A 27,880-nucleotide genomic window follows, 5' to 3' on the forward strand; every position below is an offset into this window, starting at 1 on the left:
GTTGTGCTAAGAGATTGGTAGATTTTGACGTTGGTCAAGTTTGAGCAATTATCCCTGGGATCTGTAAGCACCATCCACTTCAATATATATGACTTTCAATTCCCATTTGCTTCGCGCCATTTTGTCGTAGAATCACGTATGAATTCCTTGGTGTCCGATATACGCGAGAGTGATAAGCATCATGTGAGAGGATCGGATACACAAAGCACATCAACATTGATGCCGTGATATCCGTCCTATCGAATGACTCATTCAACATAGTAAGACAACAAATAGATCAAGCCTGACGTGCTATATCTGACAATAACATCATTTACTTGCCAATGGGAATGGTATAGAGTGTGGTCTTGGATGATTGATAATGTTGAGATGGCGTGATATGATGCAAGTGACAACCCCGCAAACGACTCTAGGTCCATGATAGATGCATGAAAACTCCGCAGTAGCGATGACAGATGTGGCATTTAAATTGAAAGAGTAAGAACTCGATGGTAGGTTCATTGTTTGTAGAGTTGTTCCGCAAGGCGTGTAAGGTTGCCGGTAATGATACAACTCACTCTGGGAATAAAGGCTTTTGATTCTTTAGAGAGAAAAATATGCACATTTCAAAGAAGGTGAAGTAGATATGATCGAGTTATATTGTGATGCTAGGTACGAAGTGTCTGTGCTATCATGAGTGGGTACCCATTAGACTGCCTTTCGTACCTCATTCCACTTTTGTGTTATACGCTGATTGAATCGTTCTTGACATTGATTTCGCCGGTTCGACTCTTGGCCTTCCTTGGCACAGATTGGGCAAACTATTTCATGATGCTAGATGTGACCATTAGGCTCAATAGGTTTAACTAGACTGTCACTGGTCAGTTTTCGGTCGCGCCGCGAGTTTTATTGTCTCCACAGAGTAGGCAGCATAGAATTCAGTCTCAAAATGGAAGAATGCTAAGAGAAACACGTGAGGTACTGAAAAATTCGCAATCACATTAAAAGTGGAAGTCGAAAAGTGACTTGCTGATCGAGAGGAGTTGATCTCGGGAAGGAGTTAACATATCCGAGGCCACGTGGTCTAGATCACGGGTTGTTTCCCCAGGTTCCCGTTCTGAATCACGTGATTACCATCCACTCTTTATAAAACGTTTTAAAGAAAGAAACGATACACATTCCTAGTCTACTCAATTTTCAAATCGGAATTTGTCTACCAGGATCATAGGAACTCCAAATTCGGTTCCATTTAGCGGTTACCAAAAATAGAATCATAGTCAAACAATCCTTTGCTTGCTCCACTGCTCTAAATATATCTTTCAAGTTCTCTCCTAGCTTGTCTTTCGTTCTTTGATATGAGGAGAGGATCTCTGAGAGGAGCATCAGAGCTTTTTCTTCTTCTATTCTAATCCCTGGCTCCAACAAAGAAAGCGAGCGAAAAGAGTGGAGAAAAATATAGTTGTAAAAAAGAGTCTTTGAGCATATGATAGCGATCTATCGGTGACAACCCATTCCATCTCAAGTTTCCTTTTTCTCTCGTCGCCCGTAAGCTTTCTTTGTTTTTATAGATAGCTTGTTCTTATTCCTTTAGGTATTTGTACGCCGAATCGTATGTACATTCGTGTCGAAGAATTTTTTCGAGACTCAACTTTCTAAGAAATATATCTTCAACATGTCGGAACGATACAACTTTCGACGTAGTACTCGCGTTCGGAGACTACCGCCCCAACACCTTGGAGGACCACCAACAGATCCAACTCCACACATAAAGCTCAAAATAGAAGACCTGGACCTTGACAAATCCTACATTGGCACTTTGATGCCACCTAAACGACCACTGAGGCCAAAGAAAACCAGACCATGGACCAAATGGACAGTAAGCGAGCCCCTTACCGATTCAGCTAAGCTTCCTCGTGGCTGGCACATGAATGAGGACGATCTTGAGATTGAGTGAGGCGGCATTGAATCCAAGTGTGCAAACAACGAGGTAATCAGAACTCAATAGCGATGTTGATGGCCAAATCAAAAGATGCCATGAGAGAATTGCCGAGAACATAATGCGTCATGTTTTTTTACCAAAGGCTGGAGGAATATATGGCTACAAAGGCCGAAAATGAGTGAGTCAGCTATATTGGTATTGCTTGTGCACAGATTCGCACCTGGTTAAACTATAGCCAGATGAGGTTCCCGGGGTCTGAAGAGCTCAGCTGGGATACTATTCAACGGGTGCATCAATTGGAGGCTATGAAGACAGAGCTCGCGAGTGCCGGGGATGAATACGATCAACTTCCAAATATTGAGGCTATTTTGGAAGCTTATAAATCGGGCACACTTGATTGGAATACTGGTCTTGTTACATATTGGTCGAAGGGGGTCCGGATCTGTCAACCAAGACCATTTGACTGGGATGAATTTGAAGCGATCAGCTCCCACTACGAGAGTCACAAAGGATTATGGACCGAAGGGGTAATTGATTCATTCTGTTTTCCATAAGTAACTGGCTGATGAATGATATCAGCTCAATAGTTCTGAGAATGACGTTCCCTATGCAGCAATCACCGCAGGTCCATGTCGAATCTATACAAGGCTGACTCGCGTGAGATCCATACCTATTATGGCTCAACCCTCTTCCAAGTCTTTCTGACTTTTTTTATCTAGTTAACATTAGCACTCCGTCTTCTAGGAGTACCGTGGTTTGCCAAGTTGGACTTTATTCACGATACTGGCTGCAGTAAAATGTCCATCTATCAAGGAGATCTTAAGATGCTTCTTGGTCCTTTTGGCGCAACTATTGGGCCACAAATACCGATCATCTGCATGTCAACGTCTCAAACTTGTAATGGCGCTGTAACCAGGCAATTGATTGAAATTGAAGTGACAATTCTTGATCAAGGTCGTCAGAGAATGACCTCTTGGACTAGAACTACATGCTGCCTGAATCTAGGAAGCTGGACATATAATAGCGTCCCCCGACTAGATGGCCCAATCGTGCACGATTTGTTATATGTGGCAAGCGCACCCGATAGCTCCCGTCGTTAACACATCTCAACCACGAAGTCTGAACTGGACCTGCCAGACCTGGACCTCGCTAGCAACCCAGGACAGCACTATGGGCAATCTAGAGGTCCCATGCCAGTCGGAAGATTTGCCGATACATATGGTGGTTGGCTACCAGAAATGCTAGGAACGTTGGAAATGCCGCCAGCAGCAGCTGGAGTTCCTCCCTAAGAGATTTATAAACCTGTCATTCCCTCGCCGACTGTTGCTTGTCCTTGAACTCACTCTTGATTCATTCGTTCTTTTTGTTGCTTATACTGTATTGCTGCCCCAGTTTAGCACTCTCAATTGTTTGTTGAGCATTTCTGTTGTTATATTTTGGTGCAAACCAAGACTGCCAATAAAATCTTACTGTTTTGTTATGTTAGTTAATGTAATGTTTTTATGGAGTAAGATAGTGTATGTGACCGGCATACCATACTTATGTTATCAATTTCCTCCTCGCACTGACGTTGGTCATATCTAGTTATGCCTTGGAACCTCGGGTGTAGCTATCGATGCCGTAATAATTGAGATAGAGAAATATGAGGCTTATAGGTTCATTTCGCAGTCCGTTTCTTTCCTATCTTTCAGGTGTAGAGCAATGTTAAATGCTAACGGTGCCGATCCAACCAACATAGGCGGCCCATGCAGATCGTACGGAACCTGGCAGTCTCCCTTTAACCCCTCTTCCTCTCCTTTCCACCTTTCCTCTCTTCTAGTACTAATACTTACTATCATAAATCACTTCAAGAACTTTGTATAAGAGAAAATTGGCTATTCCACGAAGTGTGTCAGTCGGTAAACAAATATAATGATCTTATTATTATTAGTGTTGTGATGCCTCAGGCCACGATCGACACAGGGAAGTCACAATTCATATTCTCAAGATGGAGCAATCTGCGAACCGTGAAATTTTTGTATCCAGCCGGCCTCGTGATCCGCACCAATACGCTTGGAACTATGGAGTAGCCAAGCTCTGGCTGAATTCCAGGGATAAAGATAATTTGTGGTCGCATTTAGCCCCACGCCGCTTCTTATGCGCTGCGGGTCGCTGGTCTAGATTAGAGACAGCGAGGTGGCAGCTATCTCGTCTTTTTTTTTCATTTTGCCTTCTCTTTTTTCAACTGTTAAGAAAGAAATTCTCACTCTGAATCAAAGCGACAAAGACAGTCTCAAATAATGTGATTCTGGCTACATTTTCGTGACTTTCGCAAGGTCAATATAAATTGCAGAATACTAGCGTATTGCAACTAGTGGCAATTCATCAACACTTGCACTGCAGGGTCCACAGTTAATTACCACCATGGGAGGTCTCTGAAACGGAGAGAACAATACCTTTGTAGGAATTTTTCCCGAGTTCCGTTTTTCAACTCTGCTTCTCCCAGGGGCCTCAATTTTCGAGCTCAAGTCAATCATCCATCATGCCTGTCAAAGAGAAGACAAGCGTGAATGACACGGAGCTGGGAAGCCCTAGGGACTCTACCGAGGAGTACGAGGTCTTCAAGAAAACCGAGGATGGCGTCAGCTTCCGCAGTGTTGGCTGGTTCAAGGCGTGCATTATCTTCGTGAAGGTCCTCTTCGCGACGGGTGTGCTGTCGCTGCCAGCTTCACTGTACTCCCTCGGTGCGGTGGGTGGCTCAATCAGTATCGTCGCATGGGGCGCGTTCAACACCTACTCTTTCGTGATTCTGGGCAACTTCCGCAAGAAGCATCCTCACTGCCACTCCATCGCCGATATGGCAGAAGTTGCCGGTGGTTCCTTCGCGAAGGAGCTTACTGGTATACTCTTCCTCATCGGCTACGTCCTTGTCACGGGCAGTGGTATTATCGGAGTTTCAACGGCCTTGAATGCGCTTTCGCACCACGCTGCGTGCACTGTCTGGTGGTCTTTCATTGGAGCGGTTGTGATCATCGCGACAGCTTCGGTACGCAAGCTCCAGCATGTGGGCTGGCTCACATATGCAGGATTCATTTCGATCTATGCCGCCGTTCTGATCGTTGTCATCGGAGTCACAACGCGCGACCGGCCGGCTGCCGCACCCCAGGAGGGCCCTTACGAGCTCGGCTACGTGGCGATCAATAATCCTGGATTTGCGGCTGGCATGGTTGCTTCCAGTACTATCTTCGTCTCTACGGCTGGTACCAGCGCCTTCATCCCGGTGATGTCGGAGATGCGAAACCCGAAGGACTACAAGAAGGCGTTATACCTGTGTATGGTTGTGGTTAATGCGTCGTACCTTGCTTTCAGCTTGGTGGTGTATCGTTGGTGTGGGCAATGGGTGGCCAGTCCGTCTTTGGGTGTATGTATCCTTTGCCTGACACCAGTTCCAGACACAATCAGCTAATTTTTGATATTTACAGAGCGCTGGACAGACTATCAAGATGGTATCTTACGGTGTTGCACTGTTAGGACTGGTCGTCAGTGCCACAATCTACTTGCATGTGAGTATCCCCCTCGCAACTCAGACCTCCGGAACTGACTTTGCTATTTAGATCGCCGCCAAATACATCTTTGTGCGTATCTTGGGTAACACGCGCCATCTGCAATCCAACACTGTCATTCATTGGGTTACTTGGATGAGCTGCACGGTCGGTCTCGGTGCTATTTCCTTCATCCTCAGCGAGACTATCCCTATCTTCAACTATCTGGTTGCCCTGATCGGGTCCGTTTGCTTCGCGCCTCTGGCCATGTGCCTTCCCGGTTTCTTGTGGCTACACAGCAACAGTCATTACCGGAAGGGCACACTAATACAGAAGGTTATTTACCTCCTGCACTGGGGAATGGTGCTCCTCGGAATTTTCTTCCTTGTTGGCGCGACATACGGTGTTATCATTCAGATCATCGATGCCTACGCAACGGGAATGATTGGTATGTTCTGCTATACCCGCAACAGTGCCGAACTGCGACTGATTTTTTTATTAGGCTCCACTTTCAGCTGCTTGGACAACTCCAGCTCGTCGTAAGTATGGGTCTTTACAGTACTGCTTAGGGATCTGCCGCCAACTGGAGTGGTGATATATACGCTCAACATGGTATGGATGGTTATACAGGAATTCTATAATGAGGGCCCGGGAGGTCATAATGTATGTTGTAATGAGCTGTCATGAAATCGTAACAAATTCTGTTTCTTCCTCGCGAAACTCTGCAAGCCAAACGCTAATGTAGGTACTGTCTCCACTAATTCCCAAATGCGGTCCCTCGTGTGGCTCACGGACGCAGTTCCGTGACCCCGGGAACCTACTTCTAACTACATTCGGCCTGACTTTTGTCTATCAAAACTTTAATTCCTTCCAACGTTCCCGCTTAAGATTTTTTTCCGTCGGACAGGAGAGGCTCTTGTGCCACATTCCGAGGTCCTTTTCCGGCTTTCATGACACATACCATTATGTATTTCAGTGTTACCGAGGTCTGGCTCCATCGCAAATTTGTGGTATCCCGTGTGGATCCACCCGCGTTCCACGACCTTGAAGTTCCTGGCCCAGGATGTGGGACGGGAATCCACGATGCCGTATCGCAGCTGCTAGCCGCTGTTGATCTTGACCAGCTCACGGTACGAAGGCTTCATTTTCATTCCCGTCCCGCGGCGCTGATACCATTGCGGGTCTTCACTCCACTCTTGGTCCGCCTGGAAGCGAAGGATTCCGGGATCAAATGCTCGATTTTTATCATTGCGCAGGTTTGGAACTTTGCTGACTTCTAGACGGCTGTGGGTACCAAGCAGGTGGATGGTGATAAGAGGGCATGTTTACTAGGATGGCGACATGGTTCGAAAGCGAGGTGGACGATTAATTTTTTCAGCTTAGGTATATGTGACTATGTCTGATTATCAATACCGATTAAACTAAATTTTGCCTAAGTTTACGCCTTCGATCTTTCCTTTTCACCCGCGGAAAATATATATAGCCGGGATACCAGGCAAGGTCCCAACACGATCACGTCAAAACATCTTTGGAACTAACAGAATGGCTGGGTATCATATTGGCAGACCTGCAGCGGAAATAAATTCCTGCATCAAGATGGTTCATAAAGATGGCTTGTATATAAGGACATTCTCAACACCTTGACGGTAACTAGATCCCTAAACGTACATGTAGATTCAATAACATACTGCTCGTAGTTATATTTATGCCGACTTTCCCTCAGCAGAATCCCGCGGTTGAGACATCGAAAGCGATCGCTGATCGTTGCCGCCTTTCGTCCGCCCAATGCCAACCATCTGCAAGACTTCCCGCCAGAAGCCAGTAGGGGGGTCGAGGAAGCTATCCTCGTAGGCATCGATCAAGGGTCGTTCCCAAACAAGGTCGGCTTCATGGGCCTTGACGAACTTTGTTTTCTTGATGATTTTCCAGATGATGAAGAGGGGAGGGATGACGATTTGCATGGTGTAGTTCGACCAGAAGGCGGACACGGACCAAGGCTTGTATGAGGTGTAACCGTAGACGATGGTGACGATGATCATCCAAACGAATGCAATGTATGCGCAATAGGGTTGGAGTCGTCCATAGTAGGAGAGGGTCCGGCGGTCAAGCCCCTGCGCTTTGCAAGCGCGGTGGAAGAAGATGTACGTCAGAGTGATGACGACGTAATTGATGAGACCTGGTTATGTTGTCAGTATTGTAATCAGTATTGGGTAGCACGGATTGCATCGTGATTTCTTACCTCCGGCAGTCACGAGGTTAGCGAACCACGTGATGACGATGGACGAGCTGCTAGAACACTGCAAGAAGGATAGCATAGGGAAGATCATCACGATCAGGAAGCAATAGACGGGTACACCGTTGCGCGTAGTGTAAGTGAGCACTCTCGGGGCTCTCCCTTCCAGTGCCAAGCCGTACAGAGTACGGATAGCGCAGTAGGTGTAGGTATTGCCAGCAGAGAAAATGGAAGTCAGCAAGAGGCTAAAAGAGTATGGTCAGTTTTAGTTCGTCAGATTCATGTTATTTTCGATGGCACTGACGCGTTGATGATCGAAGGGAATATTGAAATGCCCATGTTTCGCATGCCAATGACATACGGCGATGCCGAAGCAGAACCAGAAGAACCGCCCGTCACGACCGCCTTGAGTTGCGGATCATTAGCGGCACAAACGATACCTACAGCCAAGGCGCCGCCGATGAAGAAGAGACCGAAGCGAATGTAGACTGTCTTGAATGCATTCTTGATATAAATGCGGGGACGCTTTGCTTCAGCTGCGACCATGGAGATATACTCAGGACCGACGACGGCAAAGCAAGCCGACCAGAGAGATCCCAAGAAGCCTTCAAAGCGACCAAGGGCGCCGGTATCCAGATACTCCATGAAAGAGCCTGGGTTGTTCCAGTGGCGGAATCCATAGGCATCATGGGTTGGGTTTCCACCAACCATGGTGATGAAGGTGAAAAAGAACAAGGAGAAGATCAGAATGACCTTTCCACCGGACAGCCAAAATTCGGCTTCGCCATAGGCTTTGACAGCCAAGACGTTAAGGCATCTTTGCGAGAATCAGTATTTTGATCAGACTTGAAGTGTGTAAATTGCCAAATGGGCGGAAGAGGTTCTCACCCGTAGACCACGATGACACCAGCACAGATGCCTGCAACTGGACCAGGTTCAGTAATCCTCTCACTCCAGAAAGACAAGACGAGCGTGAAAGCCGAGATCTCAAAAGGAATCAAAAGGGCCTCATAGAAGCTAAAAGAAGTGTTAGCAAAGACAGCAGGCAGGATTTCGGCGAAGCCGAAAGTGTGACAAACAAAAAGTTCCAGCCGATCATGAAGCCAAGAGCGTCGTCAACCCATTTTCCAGCCAAGCGAATGAAACCACCACTGACAGGGAAGGCAGTGGTCATTTCAGCGAGACAGTTATTCACCATGGCCAAAAATATACATTGAACGGTAAAGGCAATAAACAAGCTGCCAGGTCCACCGTGGTAAAGACCGGAGCCGATGCTCACGAAGAGTGCGGTTCCGATGGAGCCACCAATGGCGATCAGTTGGATTTGACGATTTCCAAGATGTCGTTGAAGATTGTCGGCATTTTCAGCCATCACGCCTTCTTGTACATCTCGAGGACCGCCCTCGGTTTTGAGGCCCAGTGTTTCCAACACAGTGCCGCTCGATTCTTTCTTTTCTCCTAGGATAGCCATGTTGCTTTCATTCCTGTCTGCGGTGTTAAGTGGGTGATGGACGATACGGGGTGGATAAGTCGCAAGCGGGAGAAACTGGATGGGCCGAGGTCGCTTATTCGTCAAGATTCTGGGGTAAGGGTTCTGCAAATGTTGGGGTGGATCGGCGGAAATCCGGGGGTGGATCTGCTACAGAATGGTGGGATGCCGGGCTGTGTTGCAAGGGTCTGGGATTTGATCGCGTTGTGGGCAGTGATTTTGTCGCTTTGGATGTAGAAGGTGCAATGGCAAGGCAAATGTCGGAGATCTCGAGTTAGGGTACAATTTCCGTCCAGTAAGGAGTTTAGCGGAGAAACGTTGAAACTTTCCTCAAGAAAAGGATATTTGGAGAAGTAAAAGGAAGGATGCAGTCAGAAAGCTTGAGATGTAGGCAGCGAAAGACGTCTAATAAAGAAAATCAGGGCCAAAACGTGGAAGTAAAAGAGAAAACTCAAAAAGATCGAGGTTTTCCCTTGAGGTAAGATTAGCCCTAACGCAACAACCCCATGCAAGCCATCTAAGCCATACAGAAGCCATCCCAAGCCATCCCAAGCCATACCAAGCCATTATGACGCGCTTCGGGGGGTTACTTTCGATATCTCCCGGCGCTGATTGGCTCGGAATACATATCGCCCCCGCACGGGCTGCCACTTAACCCGGATCCGGACACGAGCCGGGGCGTGGATCTCCCCTGGCCTTTTATCTTGGACTCGACTACCTAAACAGTCTTAGATGGACTCCTCGGCGGGTTATGTCCCCTAACTCAGCTATGTATTACGCTCGGCAGGGTGTCCTAGTCTCTGTGTGCACGTGCCCCCAGCTAAGACTGCATTTTAAGCTCCCGGTTGCATCCAATGTCTCAATTGATCTGATTTTGGAATTGTCTAACTACGGAGTTATCTGTATATTCTAGTCTTGGCATCCTTGCGTGACTGGCTTATCGTGTGCTCGGTCCTTCTCACCTGAGCAGCTTCGTCTGTTACGTAACCTTGCCAGATAATCTTGGAACCTTGGAACCGTTAACCTTCCAAGGAAGTGCCAAGTAATCATGAGCCTGCAATACAACACCCTGGACGTAATGTAGTTCGATCTGAGTAGTCAATCGACAGAACTTGGTCGCATTATGGATACGTGCATATGCCAAGACACGGTCTGAATCAGGTTTCATTGGTCAACCAGTTTTGCCTCTCCTATCTCAATTCTTCTTCTCGCACTGGGCATATCATGCCGACTTTCTCTTTGAGGCTTGGAAAAGCGTAGAAATTGTTGGGAAGATAACGCATTTTCCCTCATATCGGACAATCGAATCAGACAATCGAGATATATTGCTTATTAGTCTGACAACCGTGCATCTCTCTTTCCTCTTTTGTTCTTATGTTAGAGAAGAAAGACGGGTGGGATTGCTGGTTTTATTACCCAGTGAGCATCTTTAGTACAGATTGTGTGCCTGTACCTGCATCTAGAATTCATACCCCTGATCAATGGATGAGGTCGTAGAGCGAGACTCGATCTTGCCCTAGCCTGTCACATAGTAAGTCTCAATCGACAATTAGTTAGGCGAACAAGTTTTGACTCATGGTGTTTAATTTCCAATCACTGTGTAGTACAAAGCAGGTACTCCCTCTAATACAAAATGTCATACATCGAAGTGTACATCAATGTGGTTCCACGCTAATGAGACAAACCTGGGGCTTAATTTGCAGATCACGTGGCCGATTTCCGGGGTTGCTTTGAAATTCCCTTGCCACAAGAGGCTTGACGACCAGGAACACGGGATCACGTGATACCGCTCCCTGTCGACTCCCGAGGTCGGGGGACAGAAAAAAGTTTGCTTAGAGTTGACTCACCAATGTCTCCGTGTTCGATGTTGTTGAAGCGCGTCGCTAGGCCTCCGGCCGCCATGATGTGCAGACCGGTGAGTACAGCTTCTTCTCATGATGCCCCAATTCAATCTGACTTCCACAGGTTCGGCCCCGGTGGAATCCGTCCTTCGGCGTCCCAAGCAGGACAATCCATCATCCCCTGCGATCGGTCTCAAGATCCCTCTCTTCTCGTTCGCTGAGCACGACAGCCTTCACCCAGGCCGAAGGCCTCCACTCACAGCAAGAGAATGCTTCAGTGCCTTTTTCTGAGACTCCCACCGAGAGACGCACGCCGCAAACCTTGACGGAGAAGATCGTACAACGCTATGCGGTCGGTCTCCCCGAAGGAAAGCTCGTTCGCAGCGGCGACTACATCAGTCTTGCCCCCGGGTATTGCATGACTCACGACAACACCTGGCCCGTCGCCCTCAAGTTCATGTCTATGGGAGCAACCAAGATCAACCGTCCAGAGCAGATTGTCATGACTCTCGATCACGATGTCCAGAACACCAGCGCAGCAAACCTTAAGAAATACGAGCAGATTGAGACTTTTGCTGGACAGCACGGTATCGACTTCTATCCTGCGGGCCGGGGTATTGGGCACCAGATTATGGTCGAAGAAGGATACGCGTGGCCGGGTAGTATGGCGGTGGCTTCGGACAGCCACAGTAACCACTATGGCGGAGTTGGCTGTCTTGGAACTGCTGTTGTGCGTACCGACGCTGCTAGTATTTGGGCAACGTCGCGGACATGGTGGCAGATTCCCCCTGTTGCGCGGGTGACGTTCACCGGAACGCTACCAGTAGGCGTCACAGGTAAGGACGTGATTGTCGCGTTGTGTGGACTCTTCAATAGCGACGTGTTGAACCATGCAATTGAGTTCACCGGCTCCGAAGAGACTATGGAAAGCCTCCTTGTGGATAGCCGCCTGACAATTGCCAATATGACAACTGAGTGGGGCGCGCTCACGGGTCTCTTCCCCATTGATCAGACTCTGAAACGCTGGCTACGTTACAAGGCTACTGAGGCAGCGATGTCTGAAGACCGCACAACCCGGAATCGTATCACGCACGAAAGAATCGACGAGTTGTTCGCCAACCCCCTCACAGCCGACCCCGATGCCCAATACGCCAAACAACTCTACCTCAATCTCTCTACTCTCTCGCCTTACGTCTCTGGTCCTAATTCAGTGAAGATCGCAACACCACTCAACGAGCTCGTTCAAAAGGACATTAAAATCAACCGCGCATATATCGTCTCCTGTACGAACTCGCGTGCTTCGGACCTCGCGGCGGCCGCTAAGGTCTTCAAAGACGCCGCCAAGGCCAACCCCGGCACGACTCCCAAGATTGCTGACGGTGTCAAACTCTACATCGCGGCTGCTTCCGCGCCCGAACAAGAGGCCGCTGTGTCCGCTGGCGACTGGCAGGCTCTCATCGACGCCGGTGCGCAGCCGCTGCCCGCCGGATGCGGACCTTGCATTGGCCTTGGAACAGGTCTTTTGGAGCCCGGTGAGGTGGGCATCAGTGCCAGTAATCGTAACTTCAAGGGACGGATGGGCTCGAGAGATGCGCTAGCATACTTGGCGAGTCCCGAAGTCGTGGCTGCCAGCGCTCTCAACGGCATTATCTCTGGCCCCGGTGCCTACAAGGTGCCTGAGAACTGGTCTGGCGTGGAGCACGGATTCGGCACCGGATCCGAACCTACCACCGAGAATGAGCTCACCAATATCCTACAACAGATGGAATCTCTGATCGATCGGGTTGAGTCCGCCGCAGACGAGTCCAAGCCTGCCACCGAGATTCTGCCAGGCTTCCCCGAACGCATCAGCGGCGAGATCCTCTTCCTCGATGCCGACAATCTCGACACTGATAGCATCTACCCCGGTAAATTGACATACCAAGACAATGTCTCGAAGGATGATATGGCCGCCGCATGCATGCAGAATTACGATCCCACCTTCAAGGGAATCGCCAAGCCAAATGACATTCTCGTCGCCGGCTTCAACTTCGGTTGTGGATCCTCCAGAGAACAGGCCGCGACCGCCATTCTTGCTAAGCAGATTCCCCTGGTCGTGGCTGGCAGTTTCGGCAATATCTTCTCCCGAAACAGTATCAACAACGCGCTCATGGGCCTTGAAGTCCCCCGACTTGTCGAGCGCCTCCGTGCCAGCTTCGTTCAGCCATCCTCTGGCGACGTCGCGGGCCGCCAGCTGACGCGCCGGACAGGCTGGACTTTAACGTGGGACGTGAAGCGTAGCGTCGTTGAAGTTAAGGAGGGTGAGACAGGAGAGACCTGGACAGAGCAAGTCGGCGAGCTCCCAGCCAATGTACAGGAAATCATCGCCGAAGGTGGACTCGAGGCCTGGGTCAAGGGCAAGGTTGCGGAGTCGAAGTGAGGACTTATTAACCGGGCCAGACGAGAACATACTGATGTGCTCGCCTTCCAGGTAACCACCGCCATACTTTTGTCTCTTGTATGATTTTGCATATTTACATTTTGTACTATTTTTCTATCATCAGGTACCATAGAGAAGGCTTGTGACTGCCATAACAAGTCGTGGACAAAAAAGTCTTTTTGCATAGAATTGATGATTGATCGTTCTTACTCCTTATCGACGCTTAAAATGCAATCACATAATGAGATCAGATAAATACATCTGTTATACAGCCCTTTTTCAGACATGAGAAGTTTAAATAGATGAGTCCATCATCCTCACGAACCTCATCACGGCGCGCTAGCTATCTTAAAACAAGCAAAAGCGGCAACAGCCAGTGACACCGCGCTCAGAAATGCATCTGTACCAGTCCCGATACCACTCGAGCGAAAGTCGTCGTTTACCGTATAGCGCGGTATTAGATTGAACGTTGTTGCAATTGCCGACCATCCTGAAATCGCCGGAACAACCAACGTATCGGCCATTCCAAAGAAATACTCGAATGGAAGTTTTGAAGTCGACGATAGGGCGAACGTCAAAGCGAGAGAGTACAACTCTAGAAGGCGATACCGGCGTCCAGACCCAAAGCACGGCAATGTCAAGAGAACGAATCGATAGCATGCGTGTGCAAATATCCACGATTTGCTGACAGCAGTGAAGACGAACAAGTTCTCGTGAACTCTAACTGTCTTCCATCCAACGCGGTGTCCTTTTTGGACGATCCAAATGAAGAGGGCAACGCAAGTGATTTTGCTGCACATTCCCCGAAGGGTGCCGCCTGTGGGAGTCCCGACCATCATGCCAATGTTTGCGTACACCGCAAAATTAACATAGGTCGTAAAGGCGGACAGAAATCTCGTCTGCAAAGACCGATCCGCAGCGAGGAACGTTAGGACAGAGCCGAGGCCGAGGGGAAGTAAACACATGGTTTTGGTCATTTCACCGAGAGTAGCCGTTGTGTTAAATATGAAGATAGTCGCGCTGACCCCAAGGACGACGAGCAAAAGCAGGCCCGGGTTTCGGACAGCACACCCATAAGTGAGAATGAGGATGATGGTAAGCCATACGTTGAATGGGATATCAATGTACGGTTCAAACGCCGTAAGTAGTTGTGAGAAAGCCATGAGATGAGCTGCGTAGTTCTATCCGGAGCTTTGACTTGAGCTTCCCCAGCTGTCGTGCGGCCCACGCCTAGCTGTGCTCTCGGGATCTAGAAACAGCCAGTTGGATTTTCCAAAACGTGGGGACAAATTTAATCCGAGAAGAGTTTACTGAGATGCTAGGAGAAATTGGCTATGTCCGAACGAGAGATGGAAAAGACTAGCATACCGCCCACCATCGATTTCGGAGAATCGTTTTTACGCACTACAGTCCCACAAAACTTTACACACGCCTCTACCTGTTCGGTGGCCGAGTCGTATTCCAAGATTATCGTGCTGTCTTGTGGAGCATGGTTTGTATGGTAGGAATATTTGCCCGAGGCTAAAAGTTTTACTATAATAAACTTGAGGGTATGACTGCTGTTTGAACTGTTCGTTGGCCAACCACTATTTGATATGTTGTTTCAAACACCCAATATTCTCTATATGTGACAGATGGCAAATGATACGATGAATGTAGGGGAAAGCGAGACCAAGAAGCATGGGCCCGAAGTTGCAAGAATGGTTGAAAGAATTGTTGTGGAGCGAAGCAAGTATAAATCAAAAGGTCTTATGTACGTGTCACGTGGCCAAGTTTTCTCCCAGCTGAAATAATAACAATGTTCCATCATGTGACCAGGTAAGGTCACATGTCATATGGTAAAATATCTCCAAACCATAAAAAAGCCGTCATTATTTAGTATATTAATGCGGCCAATTAGGAAACGACTTTACAACTGCATTTGCTTGAATCTCATCCAGACCCATCAAAATGACTCAGATCGATGCATTCTGTGCGAAGGGAATCTACGTCGTGTTTTTATTTTCAATGCTGATACCAATTTTGAGACACCATTGAACACCCGCAGAAAGTACATTGCCAAAGGCGCTACGATGAAACCCCTTAATGGAGATGAAATCCACTGATTCATATCTATTTTAAAGATCTTTACTGGGTTCTCAATATGAAGCTCTCATAACCTAATTTCTAAGCATGTGCCTAGAGACTATTGACAGATGGTAATGGGTGAGAATCAGAAAAGACTGTGCAGGATCTCTAATATTGAAACTACGGAATCAAAAGGGCAATGTATGACAACTTCTAGAGACTACCACACCGATGAGAAGAAAGGATATGTATATGTTCCTGGATGATCGATGGACGGGAGAGATACAAAGTGACAGAGAGAGTAAGAGAGAACCAGAGCTATGTAGGTGTGCCTGTTAGACCATGAATACATGCAAGCTAGAACTATAGAACTGTGGTCTCAAATAATACCTAACATACTTATCGAAGCGGCGGGTTGTAGCGACTTTACGGGGGAGTATTTACACTTGGACCCAGAAGGGCAAATATGTAGACCAAGGGCAGTGTGGGATAATGATGGTTAATTGAGATTCCTTCTTGAACCATCTGCGGAAGACTCAAAAGTTGACGGTTGCATTAATACACCATACCTTGATATATCATATTGCTCCTATAGCAACTACCAAGGTAAAGCCCTATTTAGATCAGATGTTTGAACGAGAAAGTCTACATTGATATAATATTTCGAGAGAGCGATGATATCGTTCAGAGACAGACCTACTTACAGCCTCTTTTCACAAGTATCACTTCACCTCCTGAGGTTCTCAACATAACCATCTGAACTAAAGGTCAGAACCTCCGCATTATCATCAAGGTCCCTTCTCAACTCGAGTGCTTTGGCGTAAACAAGAAAGGCTTGTTCACGCGAAAGAAATACTAAGACAACTGAAGTTCCATTCAAAAGTGAAAATACAGATTAGACACTTCATATATGATTTTATTGGGAAATATGTGCCCTATTCAGTTGTGGGTGACATGGACCTGTGTGATGATCTCGATCCGGGTAAAATTGGATTACATAGTTGGATACGTATAGGTAGAGTCATTCCTGTGATTCGAACTTTGCGACTTGGACCGGTCTGATGACGACAGTAGATTATGATTTAGCACTCAAAGTCTCGCATGACCATGTTCATATTACTATTTGCGTTGTGGCAAAATCGTGTTATTCTTTTCTAAATGTATTGATCTAGGCTTGTGTATCATGGGAGTCAATTACAAGGCAATGAATGAGGAAAGTTTAATCTAGTGTTATACCCTAGTTACGTATTGCAATGCTGGCTTCCAGTAGATACATGCATGACAGCATCATTTGCATTGGAATTCTCTGGTTTTAGGTCTTGTCGTATGATTTAATATCACTTCCACTCACCCGTCTAAAAATTGGGCCAGGCCCAGTTGGACACTAGATGATAAAACGAAGTATAAAATACAATTCGTTGGCTGATTCCGGCTGACGCAATGTGACGCATTGTTTGGGTTTGACAATACAACGACATTGATTTTCAATGTTTCTAAGTTCGGTTTATAAATAACTTAACGATATTATCGGTCTTCTCTTTAGATATTCATCGTTATTCATTATTATCGGTCAAGCTGTTTTTTTGACTGATTTCGCCTACTATAACCCTAGAAACAAACTTGTGATTCATCGACTTCGCGAAACAAAGAGCCTTCACCACCGATAACGATCATGGCAGGAACTGGGAATACGAAAGTTGTACATGATATCGGAAATTTGGTTGTTCATTTTGAACATCTAACGCGCAGTGATGTCGCCTTGGTCGGAGGGAAGAACTCCTCCATTGGCGAAATGATAGGCGCACTTGGAGGGGAAGGAATCTCTGTACCTTCTGGTTTTGTCACGACGTCGCTCGCATACAGGCGCTATATCGATGGGAACAAAATCCGCGATGGAGTAACCAGGCTGATCAAGGACTGGCAAACGGGAAAAGCAAATCTTGCCGAAACCGGCTTGGCAATACGCAATTTGATACTCCGTGGCTCTTGGCCACCCGATGTTGAAACAGCCATCCGGAGAGCCTATCACGAACTCTCGGCCAAATTGGGAATTGAGAACCCGAGCGTTGCCGTGCGTTCAAGCGCGACAGCAGAAGACTTGCCAGATGCGAGTTTTGCTGGCCAACAGGACTCTTATCTAAACATCTCAGGTGAAGATCGATTGTTGAATGCCTGTCGCCGCTGCTATGCGTCTCTTTTCAACGACCGTGCCATCAGCTATCGCCAAGCCAAAGGGTTTGATCACATGAGCGTTGCCCTCTCGATTGGCATACAACAAATGGTTCGCTCCGATGCCAACGGGTCAGGGGTCATGTTCTCCATCGATACCGAAAGTGGCTTTGACAAGATTGTGCTCATCAACGCAGCGTGGGGACTAGGAGAGAATATAGTACAAGGGACTGTCAATCCTGACGAATACCAAGTGTTCAAACCACTTCTGAGAGATGAGAACCTTTTGCCGATCATAGAGAAAAAATGCGGGGACAAAGCAATGAAAATGGTCTACGGGGAAGATGTACCGACGCGGAATATACCTACATCAATGGCGGAGCGCGCTGCTTTTGTGCTTGGCGATCAGGAAATTCTTCAGTTGAGCCGCTGGGCATGCACCATTGAAAAGCACTATGGCTGTCCAATGGACATAGAATGGGCAAAAGATGGCATCACGGGCGAATTGTTCATCGTCCAGGCCCGCCCAGAAACCGTTCAATCGCGTCGTGACGCTGGTGTCTTCACGACTTTCCAGGTAGGAAAGAGAGGCCGCATTCTTACGAAGGGACTTTCGGTCGGGGACGCGGCAGTATCTGGCCGTCTCTGTCTCATTGAAAACTCTGAAGACATTGACAACTTCGTCGACGGCTCGATCATGGTAACTAAATCGACCGACCCGGATTGGGTGCCTGTCATGAAGCGGGCCACGGCTATCATCACCGACCATGGTGGTCGTACTTCACATGCCGCCATTGTAAGTCGCGAGCTCGGCCTTCCAGCCGTGGTGGGCACAGGAAATGGAACATACGTTTTACACACAGGCCAAGATGTAACTGTTTCCTGTGCTGAGGGTGACGAAGGCTTCGTCTACGAGGGTACCAGCGAAATTTCCACCCAAACAGTGGACCTAGCTGGCCTCCCAGCAGTTGATACGGATATTATGATCAACCTCGCTAACCCAGCGACAGCTTACCGCTGGTGGCGACTTCCGACCGATGGCATCGGCCTTGCTCGCATGGAGTTTGTCGTAAGCAATTATATTCGAATTCATCCGATGGCGCTCGTCCACTTTGATCAGTTAAAGGATGACAAATCCAAGGAAGAAATCGCGCGATTGACAGCTGGGTACAGTAACAAGCCTGAATACTTCGTCGACAAGTTATCGCACGGTTTTGCGGCCCTTTGTGCCACGGTATACCCCAAGCCGGCCATTCTCCGTATGAGTGACTTTAAGACAAACGAGTATGCTGGCCTCATCGGCGGTTCTCAGTTTGAGCCTAAAGAGGAGAACCCAATGCTTGGCTTCCGCGGGGCCTCACGCTACTATTCACCGCTGTACAAAGAGGGGTTCGAGCTTGAATGTCGCGCCATCAAGAGGCTGCGCGAGGAGATGGGCTTCGCAAATGTCATTGTTATGATCCCCTTCTGCCGGACAATTAGCGAGGCAAAAGAAGTACTAAATACTATGTCCGAGAACGGGCTTAAACGTGGCGACAAGGGTCTCCAAGTGTACGTCATGTGCGAGATACCTTCCAACGTCATCATGGCCAATGAATTCTCTGAGTACTTCGATGGGTTCTCAATCGGCTCAAACGATCTGACGCAACTGACGCTCGGTGTCGACCGCGACTCTGGTGAGCTGGCAGGCCTCTTCAATGAGCAAGACGAGGCTGTCAAGTGGATGATTGCTCGGGTAATCATAGTTGCTCGCAAGGCGGGTCGTAAGATTGGCATTTGCGGGCAGGCCCCAAGCGATCATCCGGAATTCGCCAAGTTCCTAGTGGAGGCCGGTATCAACTCGATCTCGGTCAGCCCCGACAGCTTTGTCCAAGTGAAAAGACAAGTTCTTGCGAGTGAGAGGAAACGACTTGATTTGATAGCGGACGAACATATCATGCTTTAATATTAAAGGGATATCTTTTCGGCGAGATTTTTTCAAAACAAGTCAAAAGTTCAAATCCATTTTGTATCCTAGCTTTGTACCTCCTTACTCCTCCGTCCACACACTAGGATGTCTTCATAAAATTTTTGTTTCAAATGAGATCTCACCTTAATGGCGTTCAAGCAAAAAGTTTACCTCGGCCGGTATTGTAAATTATCGAGCTCGCCATGTTTGGCCCAGCAAAATAGTGTCACGGACGGAGATGGACTCGATTCTGAAGCTTAGAGGTGAAATATATCACACGGTGGGTAACCATATTTAAGTTAGTTTTTAGGAAAACATTTCATTGCCGAATTAATAAACACCAGAAAGGAAAAAAAAGGCAAAAGATGGAGACAAATTTGCGCATTTTATACGACACTCAAGCATGGTTGCGACGCTTTGAATTTTTTTTTTTCACGCTTATTGATTCTCACGGACTCTCTTGAGTGTATCGCTTAGAATCTCCACCGAGTCGCGTATATCAGCCTTCTCGTTACTATTTGTTGCCATTTCAACAGTCCTTATGATTCCGCTTCTTCCAAGGGCCGCGGGCAAGCTGAAACAGCAACCCCACTCTGGCTGGAAATGGCTAATAGGATAGACATCTCGTTTGTCCATTAGGATGGAAGAGCAAATTCTGGACAGGGCGGAGCCAATTCCAAAAGATACTGTTCCTTTCGCTTGGATAATCCTTTGCGATCTGTGTTTACACTCGTTGGCAAGATCTTTCGGATTGAAAGTGTTGCTGGGCAGCGCTTTGTCAATGGGGACCCCGCAAAGTGTTGCCGTCGACCATGCAACAACCTCTGACTCCCCGTGCACTCCCAATACCTGAAGATCTATTGCATTTGCGGCGACCTAGATTCCAATTAGCCTTGTCTTGAAGATAATTGTCAAAGCCATCAGAACATACTCCGGCTTTGTCTGCTAACATTCCGCGAAGCCTTACTGAATCAAGAACGGTTCCCGAGCCCAGCACCTGAGATGCTGGTAGTCCGGAATGCTCTTGAGCGAAGGAGGTGATAAGATCGACGGGGTGTGCCACGATCAGTAAGATTGTGTCTGATCTGAATGGCTTCATTGCGTTGGTGATGCTCTGAATAATGGCGACCTTCTGGTACATGTGCTGAATCGTAGTTTCGCCTGCTGAATAATTAGAAAAGGTCTTCTTCATATCGTATCTCCTACCTTTGTAAGACTTTGATCCGGCGGTGATGACCACAACATCGCATTGGCCTGCTTCATGATGTGTGGCTGCTCGGACGCGGGTTCCGCTATTGCAACTGTAGCTTACATCGGAAAGGTCCCGTACCTGGCCGTCTCTCAAGTCGAGTTTGGTATCGACCAAGAGCAGCTCACCAGCGGTGGAATTTAGGATTAGCGCGTAAGCAAGAGCGGCGCCAACCTGGCCCACACCGATTATTGCAATCCGAGTAATCGCGTTTGTATCTCTAGAGAGCATATTGCGGACCTAAGTAGAGCATACGACCCCTGTGGTGATCTGAAGATTGTTAAGAGGCGCTTGGATTGTGTGAGAGAAATGGAATTCCGTTTCTTGTGGGATGAGACTGGTTTATGTGGTAACGCCGGTAGGTTGGAGCTTTGTTCCAGAACTTGCCAATGATATCATCAGTTTACTATCCAGTTCGTAGCTAGCGAGCGAACTTAGATTGCTAAAGATTAAGACCGAGGGTTAACCTCAGAGTACCAAATTTGCCAGGAGTACATCACTTGATGGTTAGCTTGACTATAACGGGAATGAGGAAGCTATAATCGTCTAGCCCCGTCTGCGTCTACTAACCACGAGATCTTAAAATCAGAAAATGCTATTTCTCTACCATACAAATAGTGCCTTCATCCTTGCATCCAGGTGTAGTGAAAGATCGAGTCAAAGAAAACATATGAGCAGGACATTTAATGGAATACCCAAAGGTATAAGGTATAGATAGAGTGATGGGAACAGCTGTTGAGGGATAATACATTGTTCATCGACCAAAGATTTAGGAAACTAGAGTTAGGGAACGAATTTCTTACGTCATAATGTGTTGACAGGCTGTACATGGATATCTCCAATGGAATGAGTTCATTGATTGAGGAAAGATGAGAACGGTCGAACGCTCCCAAAGGTCTATATCATCGTGACGCGGTATATTGCAATGCTCTGAAAACGGTTTAAATGCTAGATAGTAGAGAGTGTCTAACTGGTCAAATACGACCGATATTTATTACTAGTTATAGCGTAATTCTACGAAGGAGTTAGGACCTAGGGTGAAAACTATAGATTAGCGAAATGCCGCATAAACCCACAATTAAATTTGGGGATTGTTAACGCGACACCCCCCTGCCTGATTTTTCGGGCCACCATTGCCCGCCTTCCTTACCGCCTTCCTATCAAACCTCATATACAATGATAGGAAGACAATAGGCACCTACAATTTATATGTAAACCCCTAACAAAATTAAGTAACAATCAATTTAAATGAACATAAATGCATGTTTTTTACTATGTAAACCAAAATTCCAAAGTGCAGAATTAAGTCCGGCAAATTAAATCGATGCTTGATTAGTAAGATTGAATACTGAAAAATCAGGCAGAGGGGTGTCGCGTTAACAATCCCCTTAAATTTCAGACGAAACCGATTAAGCAAACCAATTGATCAGACAAAGTTGCATATTTATGGGAAGATCAGACGAATTGGTAAGGTAATCTCCTAGCTTCATGTTTTTTTTATTAGAATATAAACAGACTAAATAAGCGATAAAAAACCGCACGATCAAGGGAGCTTTGTGTTCTGGCTCCCGCTTGCAGCACATTCTAGTCGGTAAATTAACCCGACGAAACAAACACTTCACCTGCTCCTTGGTTGCTTTCAGCAAGACAGCTAAAAAAATCAAGATTGGATCATTCTCAAATGTAATAACGGTCGGATAGGCCATGGCCGCTCCCCAAGGTCATTGCAAAGACCTTGAGGTGTGAGATTGTGCAGAATCTGAATGAAGGGTTCGTTCTAACGGACCTCGGTGCTACCACACCCACCACCGGTAATATTAGTGTATACATGTACGCAATTTCAATAAATAAGATTAACGTTGTGCTCCGGATTCAAGACCGGGATCAAATCAAGTTCTCGTTGTTTGCAACAATGTCCAACGCAAGGGCCCGCTGTTTTCAACGGGAGAATGCGAGGAATGTGAGGATTTGTGGCTTAGCAACTATTAAGGAATTCAGCACGGTCTGTTTATAAGGCTGGCAGGAAGGCATTTTCTGGACACGTTTTTTTTGGAGAAAATCTTTCGCTTCAATATCGGGTTCATACCAACCAACTCCACAAAATGACACACACGAAGTCCCTGTTCCTGACTTTGATGGGTGCTGCTGCTCTGAGTCAGGCAGCTAAAGTTCATTATGATCTTGACCTCACATGGAAGAGGGGCGCACCGAACGGAGTCGAGAGGGAGATGATCTTTGTCAATGATCGTTTTCCAGGCCCGCCATTGATTCTGGATGAAGGAGATGAAGTCACAGTGGGTTGTCCTGCTTTATTTTTCAAGCGCATACTGAGAGAAATAGATAGACGTGACCAACAATTTGCCCTTCAATACATCTGTCCATTTCCACGGCATTGAGTAGGGCCTCCGGAAATTCCTCTTCGAGAACCGCACGATACTGAACCACAACAGGCAAACCAACACCCCATGGGCGGACGGAGTATCAGGACTATCGCAATGGGCCATCAAGCCCGGTGACAAATACCGATACCATTGGAAAGCCACGACCTATGGTACATACTGGTACCATGCTCACGACAAGGACAGAATAATGGATGGTCTCTACGGTGGAATTAGAATTCGGTGAGTATGCAGCAGCCTGTATTTATTATGTCTCTAACAAGGAATCAGTCCGTCTGCCGACCGAGAGTCACCATTCTCAATGATTTCTGATGACCCTGCCGATATCCAGGCAATGACAAAAGCCGCCCATGATGCCCAGTTGGTCGTGATGTCTGACTGGGACCATCTTTCGTCCAATGAATACATGGATGCACTGAAAGAAACAGGCTATGATATCTTGTAAGGACCCAAATATGATAGCCAAAGAAGGACCGCACTCACAATTACCAGTTGCTCAGATAGCATTCTCATCGATGGTGCAGGCTCTGTATACTGCAAAGACCCTGAATATTTGACAAACCTCCAGCCACCCCAGGTCAGAGCAGTCATAACTGAGCCTTTGACGGATAAAGGGTGAGTCTATACTTTACTAGGCTGATTTGAAAGCCACTAACACTTGCCAGATGCGATCCATTCATGCCGGTTCTCCAAGGTAATTGGGAGCACCACCCAGAGCTCCTTCCCGAGGGATTGAACTCCGGATGTAAGCCCAGCGAGGGTCCAACGTCCTTCTTTGAAGTATCACCTAAAAACCGATGGGCCAGTTTGAACTTCATCAGTGCAGCAAGTCTCAAATCGTTGATCTTCTCCATTGATGAGCACCCGATGTACATCTACGAAGTGGATGGACGCTACATTGAGCCGCAGCTTGCGCATCAGGTTTCCATTTACAGTGGAGAGCGCTACTCTGCCATGATCAAACTAGACAAGGAACCCGGCAGCTATACGATCCGTGTCGCTGGTCATGATAACCAGGTCATCTCTGGCTACGCTAATCTCGCCTACAAGGGCGGTGAACATAACAAGCGCGAATCAACGGCATACATCGACTACGGTGGCACTAACACTACAGCCTCTGTGATCAATCTGAACACAACGAACCTGCCGCCATATCCTGCCATCCTACCTGCGGAGGACGGCGATGATTTCCATCTCCTGACCCTTGGACGGATCAACTCATCCTGGGAATGGACTTTAGATGGAACGAGCTTCCTCCCAGCCAATCTGAACCAGATGGAACCAGTCATTCTCAACCCCAAAGCACCGAGCCTGGATTCTGCCCTGAAGATTGAGACCCGGAATGGCACCTGGGTCGATATTGTGTTCCAGCTCGCCATCCCCGACCCAACCAAGCTTCAGCCACCCCACCCGATGCACAAGCATTCCAACAAGGCCTTTTTGATTGGCAGTGCAATGGGCAAGTTCCAGTGGGGCTCTATTGCGGAAGCAAAAGCGAGCAGCCCGGACAGCTTCTTCGAAACCCCTGTGTATCGCGATACATTTGTGACTGCGCCAAATGGAGTAGCCTGGATCGCTATTCGCTACCAAGTCGTGAACCCGGGACCATTCCTTTTGCATTGTCATATGGAGACGCACTTCTCGTCGGGTATGGGCATGGTCTTGCTGGATGGTGTCGATGCTTGGCCTGAAGTTCCTGCCCATTACCTATAGTGTGTTCTATGATTTTTCTATCCTGTCTTTGAGATATGCGGTTTTATCTTTCTAATTGGCTCCTTAATAATAATCATCTGCCAACGTTCAACCTGCTCTGGTACTAAAATACCACTGACATCATTGTTTGTTTATAACTAGAACGGGCTCTCGACCTATTCGGTGAATACGAGTTTAGGCTAAAGACGGTAGTGGGACTGGCATCATCATTGTACTCGTAGTCATAGGTAACGCCTAAGCTACGAAGAAACTTGGCCACGTGACCTTACCGGGTCACCTGACTATGCATTAAAACGCTATTATTTCAGCCCGGGAGAAAATTTGGCGACGTGACACGTACGTAAGACCTGAAGTTCTGATTTATACTTGCTTCCCTTCGCTCCGCAGTTAGCAGTGGAAACTCCTAGGGTAGAGGATGCAATTACCGTAACTTACGGAGACTCATAGGAGGAACCTACAGTGTGGTGTAATAAGTCTGTTCCCACCCGCATTTCCACCCAAGAACATTGAAATATATATCTTTACAGTAGACAGGTTGAAGTCTAGCGAAAAGATATCTGAATCTGGACTATTGCATTTGGAGTAGGGGTAAAAGTGATTTCGAATATCACTGTAATCCTTTTGATGACTGTAACTAACTAGGCAGCTTGTGGGCTTACTAAGAACCGGCGTCCTAACCTTGGAAGACTACCGACGTTATGGTTGATTCTATTGCAATGTAAACTATTAGCCTCTTCCTCAAAGTCCGTGCGACAACTCTCTACAAGGAGACTTCCACAATAGGACCTTTGTAGACGTGCCGGGCGCGCACGACGTAGTATATAATGGCGAGGAAGACGCTGCCTCCTATCGCCAGAATGCTCCAGTTCATCGTCTCCACTGTCGGGTCCATTGTACTTGGCCAGAAGCTGAAAAAGATGACGATGCTGATGTAGATGATCGCATACCCGTTGATCAGGGTACCAATGATGCCGGGGCAATGGAACGGTCCCCAGACAAGCTTCGCACCGGGAACATTGACAATATCATCATCGTTGTCGTTATATCGGGAGATGTCACCACGGATGCGGCGGTAAAAGAGCAAAACAGAAACCATCAAGTACGAGAGGTATATACCCGAAACTGCCATAGACACTATGTCCTCCATAGCGGTATCGGAACCAATGTTAATCAGGGAAAGCAACACAGCGACGGTCACTGTAAATAGGATGGCGAAAATGGGCAACTGTTTCGTGGAAGAAATCTTGAATAGCAGAATGTTAGTCCATACAAGACTTCTGATGATGGCTAAATGCTTACCTGGCTCCACCATCGCCACCCGGGGACTCCCCTGTCTCGAGAGAAAGACCAAAGCTGCCGAGACGCCGCAGCAAGTAGGCCCATGAGAGAACAGACATAAATAGTGATAACGATAGCACACATGGCCAATGAACCAGGCACCGAGTTTGTTGCTTCCATGAAGATGCCCATGAAGTTATACCCAGTGGCGCTCCCCAGCTTACCACCGAGGTCAGAATCGGTGCAGAACATCATAACAATTATCATACCAAAGCCGAGGCAGCCATTGATACCGACACTAATCATAAGGGCGTTGGGAATGACGGTCGAGGCATTTGCGACCTCCTCGGACATCTATTTGGAGGTTTATTAGCTAGAGACGTGGAAGCATAGCTCCCAAAGAAACTTACATGCACGGCGGCATCACCTCCAGCGAAGGCAAAGGCACAGCTGGTCATACCAACAAACCAGGATAGTCCTTGCGTGGCGAAGCCTCCTCCATTTTGGAAAGATAGAAAAACCTGCTCCTTTGTGTTATGATCCGCCATATAGATGAGGGGGATTATGATGCCGAAGAACCCAAGAATGTGCACAACCAAAACGATCACCTCGATGCGGGGCAGCAAGTTGCCGGGGAGCAAGTTCACGACCAATGCGAGACTGAGCGAAGCCCAAACAATCAATGTTCCTTCCCAGGGAAGAGCATTGTAGAGGTTGTTTCCTAGGATCGCGGCACCCTGGATCATCTTTCCTGTCAAAAAGGCACAGGCGGCGAAGGCACTCTGCCAGCCGAGAACAGCAAACCATCCTACGGGCTTAAGTGTCAGCGATAATTAATAGTTTCGGTCCAAGTATGAGGTAGAAGCTTACCTGTAATAAAACTCAGGAATTTCTGATGACTGCCCGGGGCAAGCATGGCAGCCCAGTGGTATTGGCCTCCTGCGGTAGGTGCCCTGTTTGACAGTTAGGTCCGAATTTAGCCGTAAATCAACGAATAATGCAACATACATGGAGGCCAATTCCGACAAGACCATGAAATTGGCGAAACAGCCAACCCACCCGAAGATGTAGGCATAGATCGCACCGCCGGAGCCACCGCTGATATATGTTAGAAAATGTTGCAAGGCAGCAGGTTGTTGTCGGGTGAACACACTTTGTCAGAGGGCCAGTAAAAGTACTGGAGACCGATTAGCGATGTATTCAGTGAAAATTTGCAATTGGACTGGCTCACCCAAGCAGACCTTCCCAAGTTCCCAGAATAGTACAGCTGAAGCCGAGGATCGACAGAATACCGAATTTTCGCTAGTCGGACGTGTCAGTAGTATGGCCAGGTGAGTTACCTTGAAGCCTGTATTGCATACCTTAAGGACTGGCCTCTTTCCCATCCGCTGGAGATGCGCATTATCACGATCCACTTGCCCCTCGCCCCTGCTGGTGACGGAAGTATTGCTCTTCAATTCATAGGCCACCATGGCTTTTTCGTGGAGGAATGGAATGGAGACAAGTGGGAAGTGAACAGAAAGTTAAATATAAGATGCAGCTGGGTTAAAAGTACAAAAACAGGCAAGGAAATGTCCATCGCCCAAGTATCGGAATGCGGGTGGAAGAGTATCCGATTTGACTAGATGGGTGTACG

The 27,880-nt window shown here is 47.5% G+C and overlaps 9 protein-coding genes across 9 annotated transcripts; 5 read left to right on the top strand and 4 right to left on the bottom strand.

Annotated features, from left to right (window-relative positions):
- Positions 1–1,651: 1,651 nt before the first annotated feature.
- On the top strand, positions 1,652–1,933 carry N7518_001520 (uncharacterized protein; the record flags this gene model as incomplete). The annotated part of the gene is made up of 1 exon (XM_057182448.1): positions 1,652–1,933. One exon carries the CDS (start codon positions 1,652–1,654, stop codon positions 1,931–1,933), a length of 282 nt encoding a protein of 93 aa, XP_057043898.1.
- Positions 1,934–4,439: 2,506 nt separating this feature from the next.
- On the top strand, positions 4,440–6,719 carry N7518_001521 (uncharacterized protein; the record flags this gene model as incomplete). The annotated part of the gene is made up of 5 exons (XM_057182449.1): positions 4,440–5,318; positions 5,380–5,460; positions 5,512–5,887; positions 5,942–5,978; positions 6,416–6,719. The coding sequence occupies 5 exons, from the start codon at positions 4,440–4,442 to the stop codon at positions 6,717–6,719; spliced, it is 1,677 nt and encodes a 558-aa protein (XP_057043899.1).
- Positions 6,720–7,142: 423 nt separating this feature from the next.
- N7518_001522 (uncharacterized protein) lies at positions 7,143–9,143 on the bottom strand (the record flags this gene model as incomplete). Its single annotated transcript, XM_057182450.1, has 5 exons — positions 7,143–7,615; positions 7,679–7,917; positions 7,977–8,489; positions 8,561–8,689; positions 8,752–9,143. 5 exons carry the CDS (start codon positions 9,141–9,143, stop codon positions 7,143–7,145), a joined length of 1,746 nt encoding a protein of 581 aa, XP_057043900.1.
- A 1,867-nt stretch (positions 9,144–11,010) lies between these two features.
- lysF (homoaconitase LysF) lies at positions 11,011–13,421 on the top strand (the record flags this gene model as incomplete). Its single annotated transcript, XM_057182451.1, has 2 exons — positions 11,011–11,076; positions 11,127–13,421. The coding sequence occupies 2 exons, from the start codon at positions 11,011–11,013 to the stop codon at positions 13,419–13,421; spliced, it is 2,361 nt and encodes a 786-aa protein (XP_057043901.1).
- A 329-nt stretch (positions 13,422–13,750) lies between these two features.
- On the bottom strand, positions 13,751–14,584 carry N7518_001524 (uncharacterized protein; the record flags this gene model as incomplete). Its single annotated transcript, XM_057182452.1, has 1 exon — positions 13,751–14,584. One exon carries the CDS (start codon positions 14,582–14,584, stop codon positions 13,751–13,753), a length of 834 nt encoding a protein of 277 aa, XP_057043902.1.
- Positions 14,585–17,160: 2,576 nt separating this feature from the next.
- Positions 17,161–19,602, top strand: N7518_001525 (phosphoenolpyruvate synthase; the record flags this gene model as incomplete). The annotated part of the gene is made up of 1 exon (XM_057182453.1): positions 17,161–19,602. The coding sequence occupies one exon, from the start codon at positions 17,161–17,163 to the stop codon at positions 19,600–19,602; it is 2,442 nt and encodes an 813-aa protein (XP_057043903.1).
- Positions 19,603–20,043: 441 nt separating this feature from the next.
- Positions 20,044–21,085, bottom strand: N7518_001526 (lactate/malate dehydrogenase family protein; the record flags this gene model as incomplete). Its single annotated transcript, XM_057182454.1, has 3 exons — positions 20,044–20,481; positions 20,537–20,766; positions 20,812–21,085. 3 exons carry the CDS (start codon positions 21,083–21,085, stop codon positions 20,044–20,046), a joined length of 942 nt encoding a protein of 313 aa, XP_057043904.1.
- A 1,871-nt stretch (positions 21,086–22,956) lies between these two features.
- On the top strand, positions 22,957–24,966 carry abr2 (laccase abr2; the record flags this gene model as incomplete). The annotated part of the gene is made up of 6 exons (XM_057182455.1): positions 22,957–23,148; positions 23,195–23,250; positions 23,305–23,475; positions 23,524–23,694; positions 23,746–23,868; positions 23,919–24,966. 6 exons carry the CDS (start codon positions 22,957–22,959, stop codon positions 24,964–24,966), a joined length of 1,761 nt encoding a protein of 586 aa, XP_057043905.1.
- Positions 24,967–25,726: 760 nt separating this feature from the next.
- N7518_001528 (uncharacterized protein) lies at positions 25,727–27,716 on the bottom strand (the record flags this gene model as incomplete). The annotated part of the gene is made up of 8 exons (XM_057182456.1): positions 25,727–26,209; positions 26,266–26,598; positions 26,655–27,052; positions 27,115–27,197; positions 27,253–27,342; positions 27,398–27,421; positions 27,476–27,546; positions 27,606–27,716. The coding sequence occupies 8 exons, from the start codon at positions 27,714–27,716 to the stop codon at positions 25,727–25,729; spliced, it is 1,593 nt and encodes a 530-aa protein (XP_057043906.1).
- Positions 27,717–27,880: the final 164 nt, after the last annotated feature.

This window comes from Penicillium psychrosexuale (genome assembly GCF_028828465.1).
Source record: "Penicillium psychrosexuale strain IBT 29551 chromosome Unknown utg000002l, whole genome shotgun sequence".
Classification (NCBI taxonomy): domain Eukaryota; kingdom Fungi; phylum Ascomycota; class Eurotiomycetes; order Eurotiales; family Aspergillaceae; genus Penicillium; species Penicillium psychrosexuale.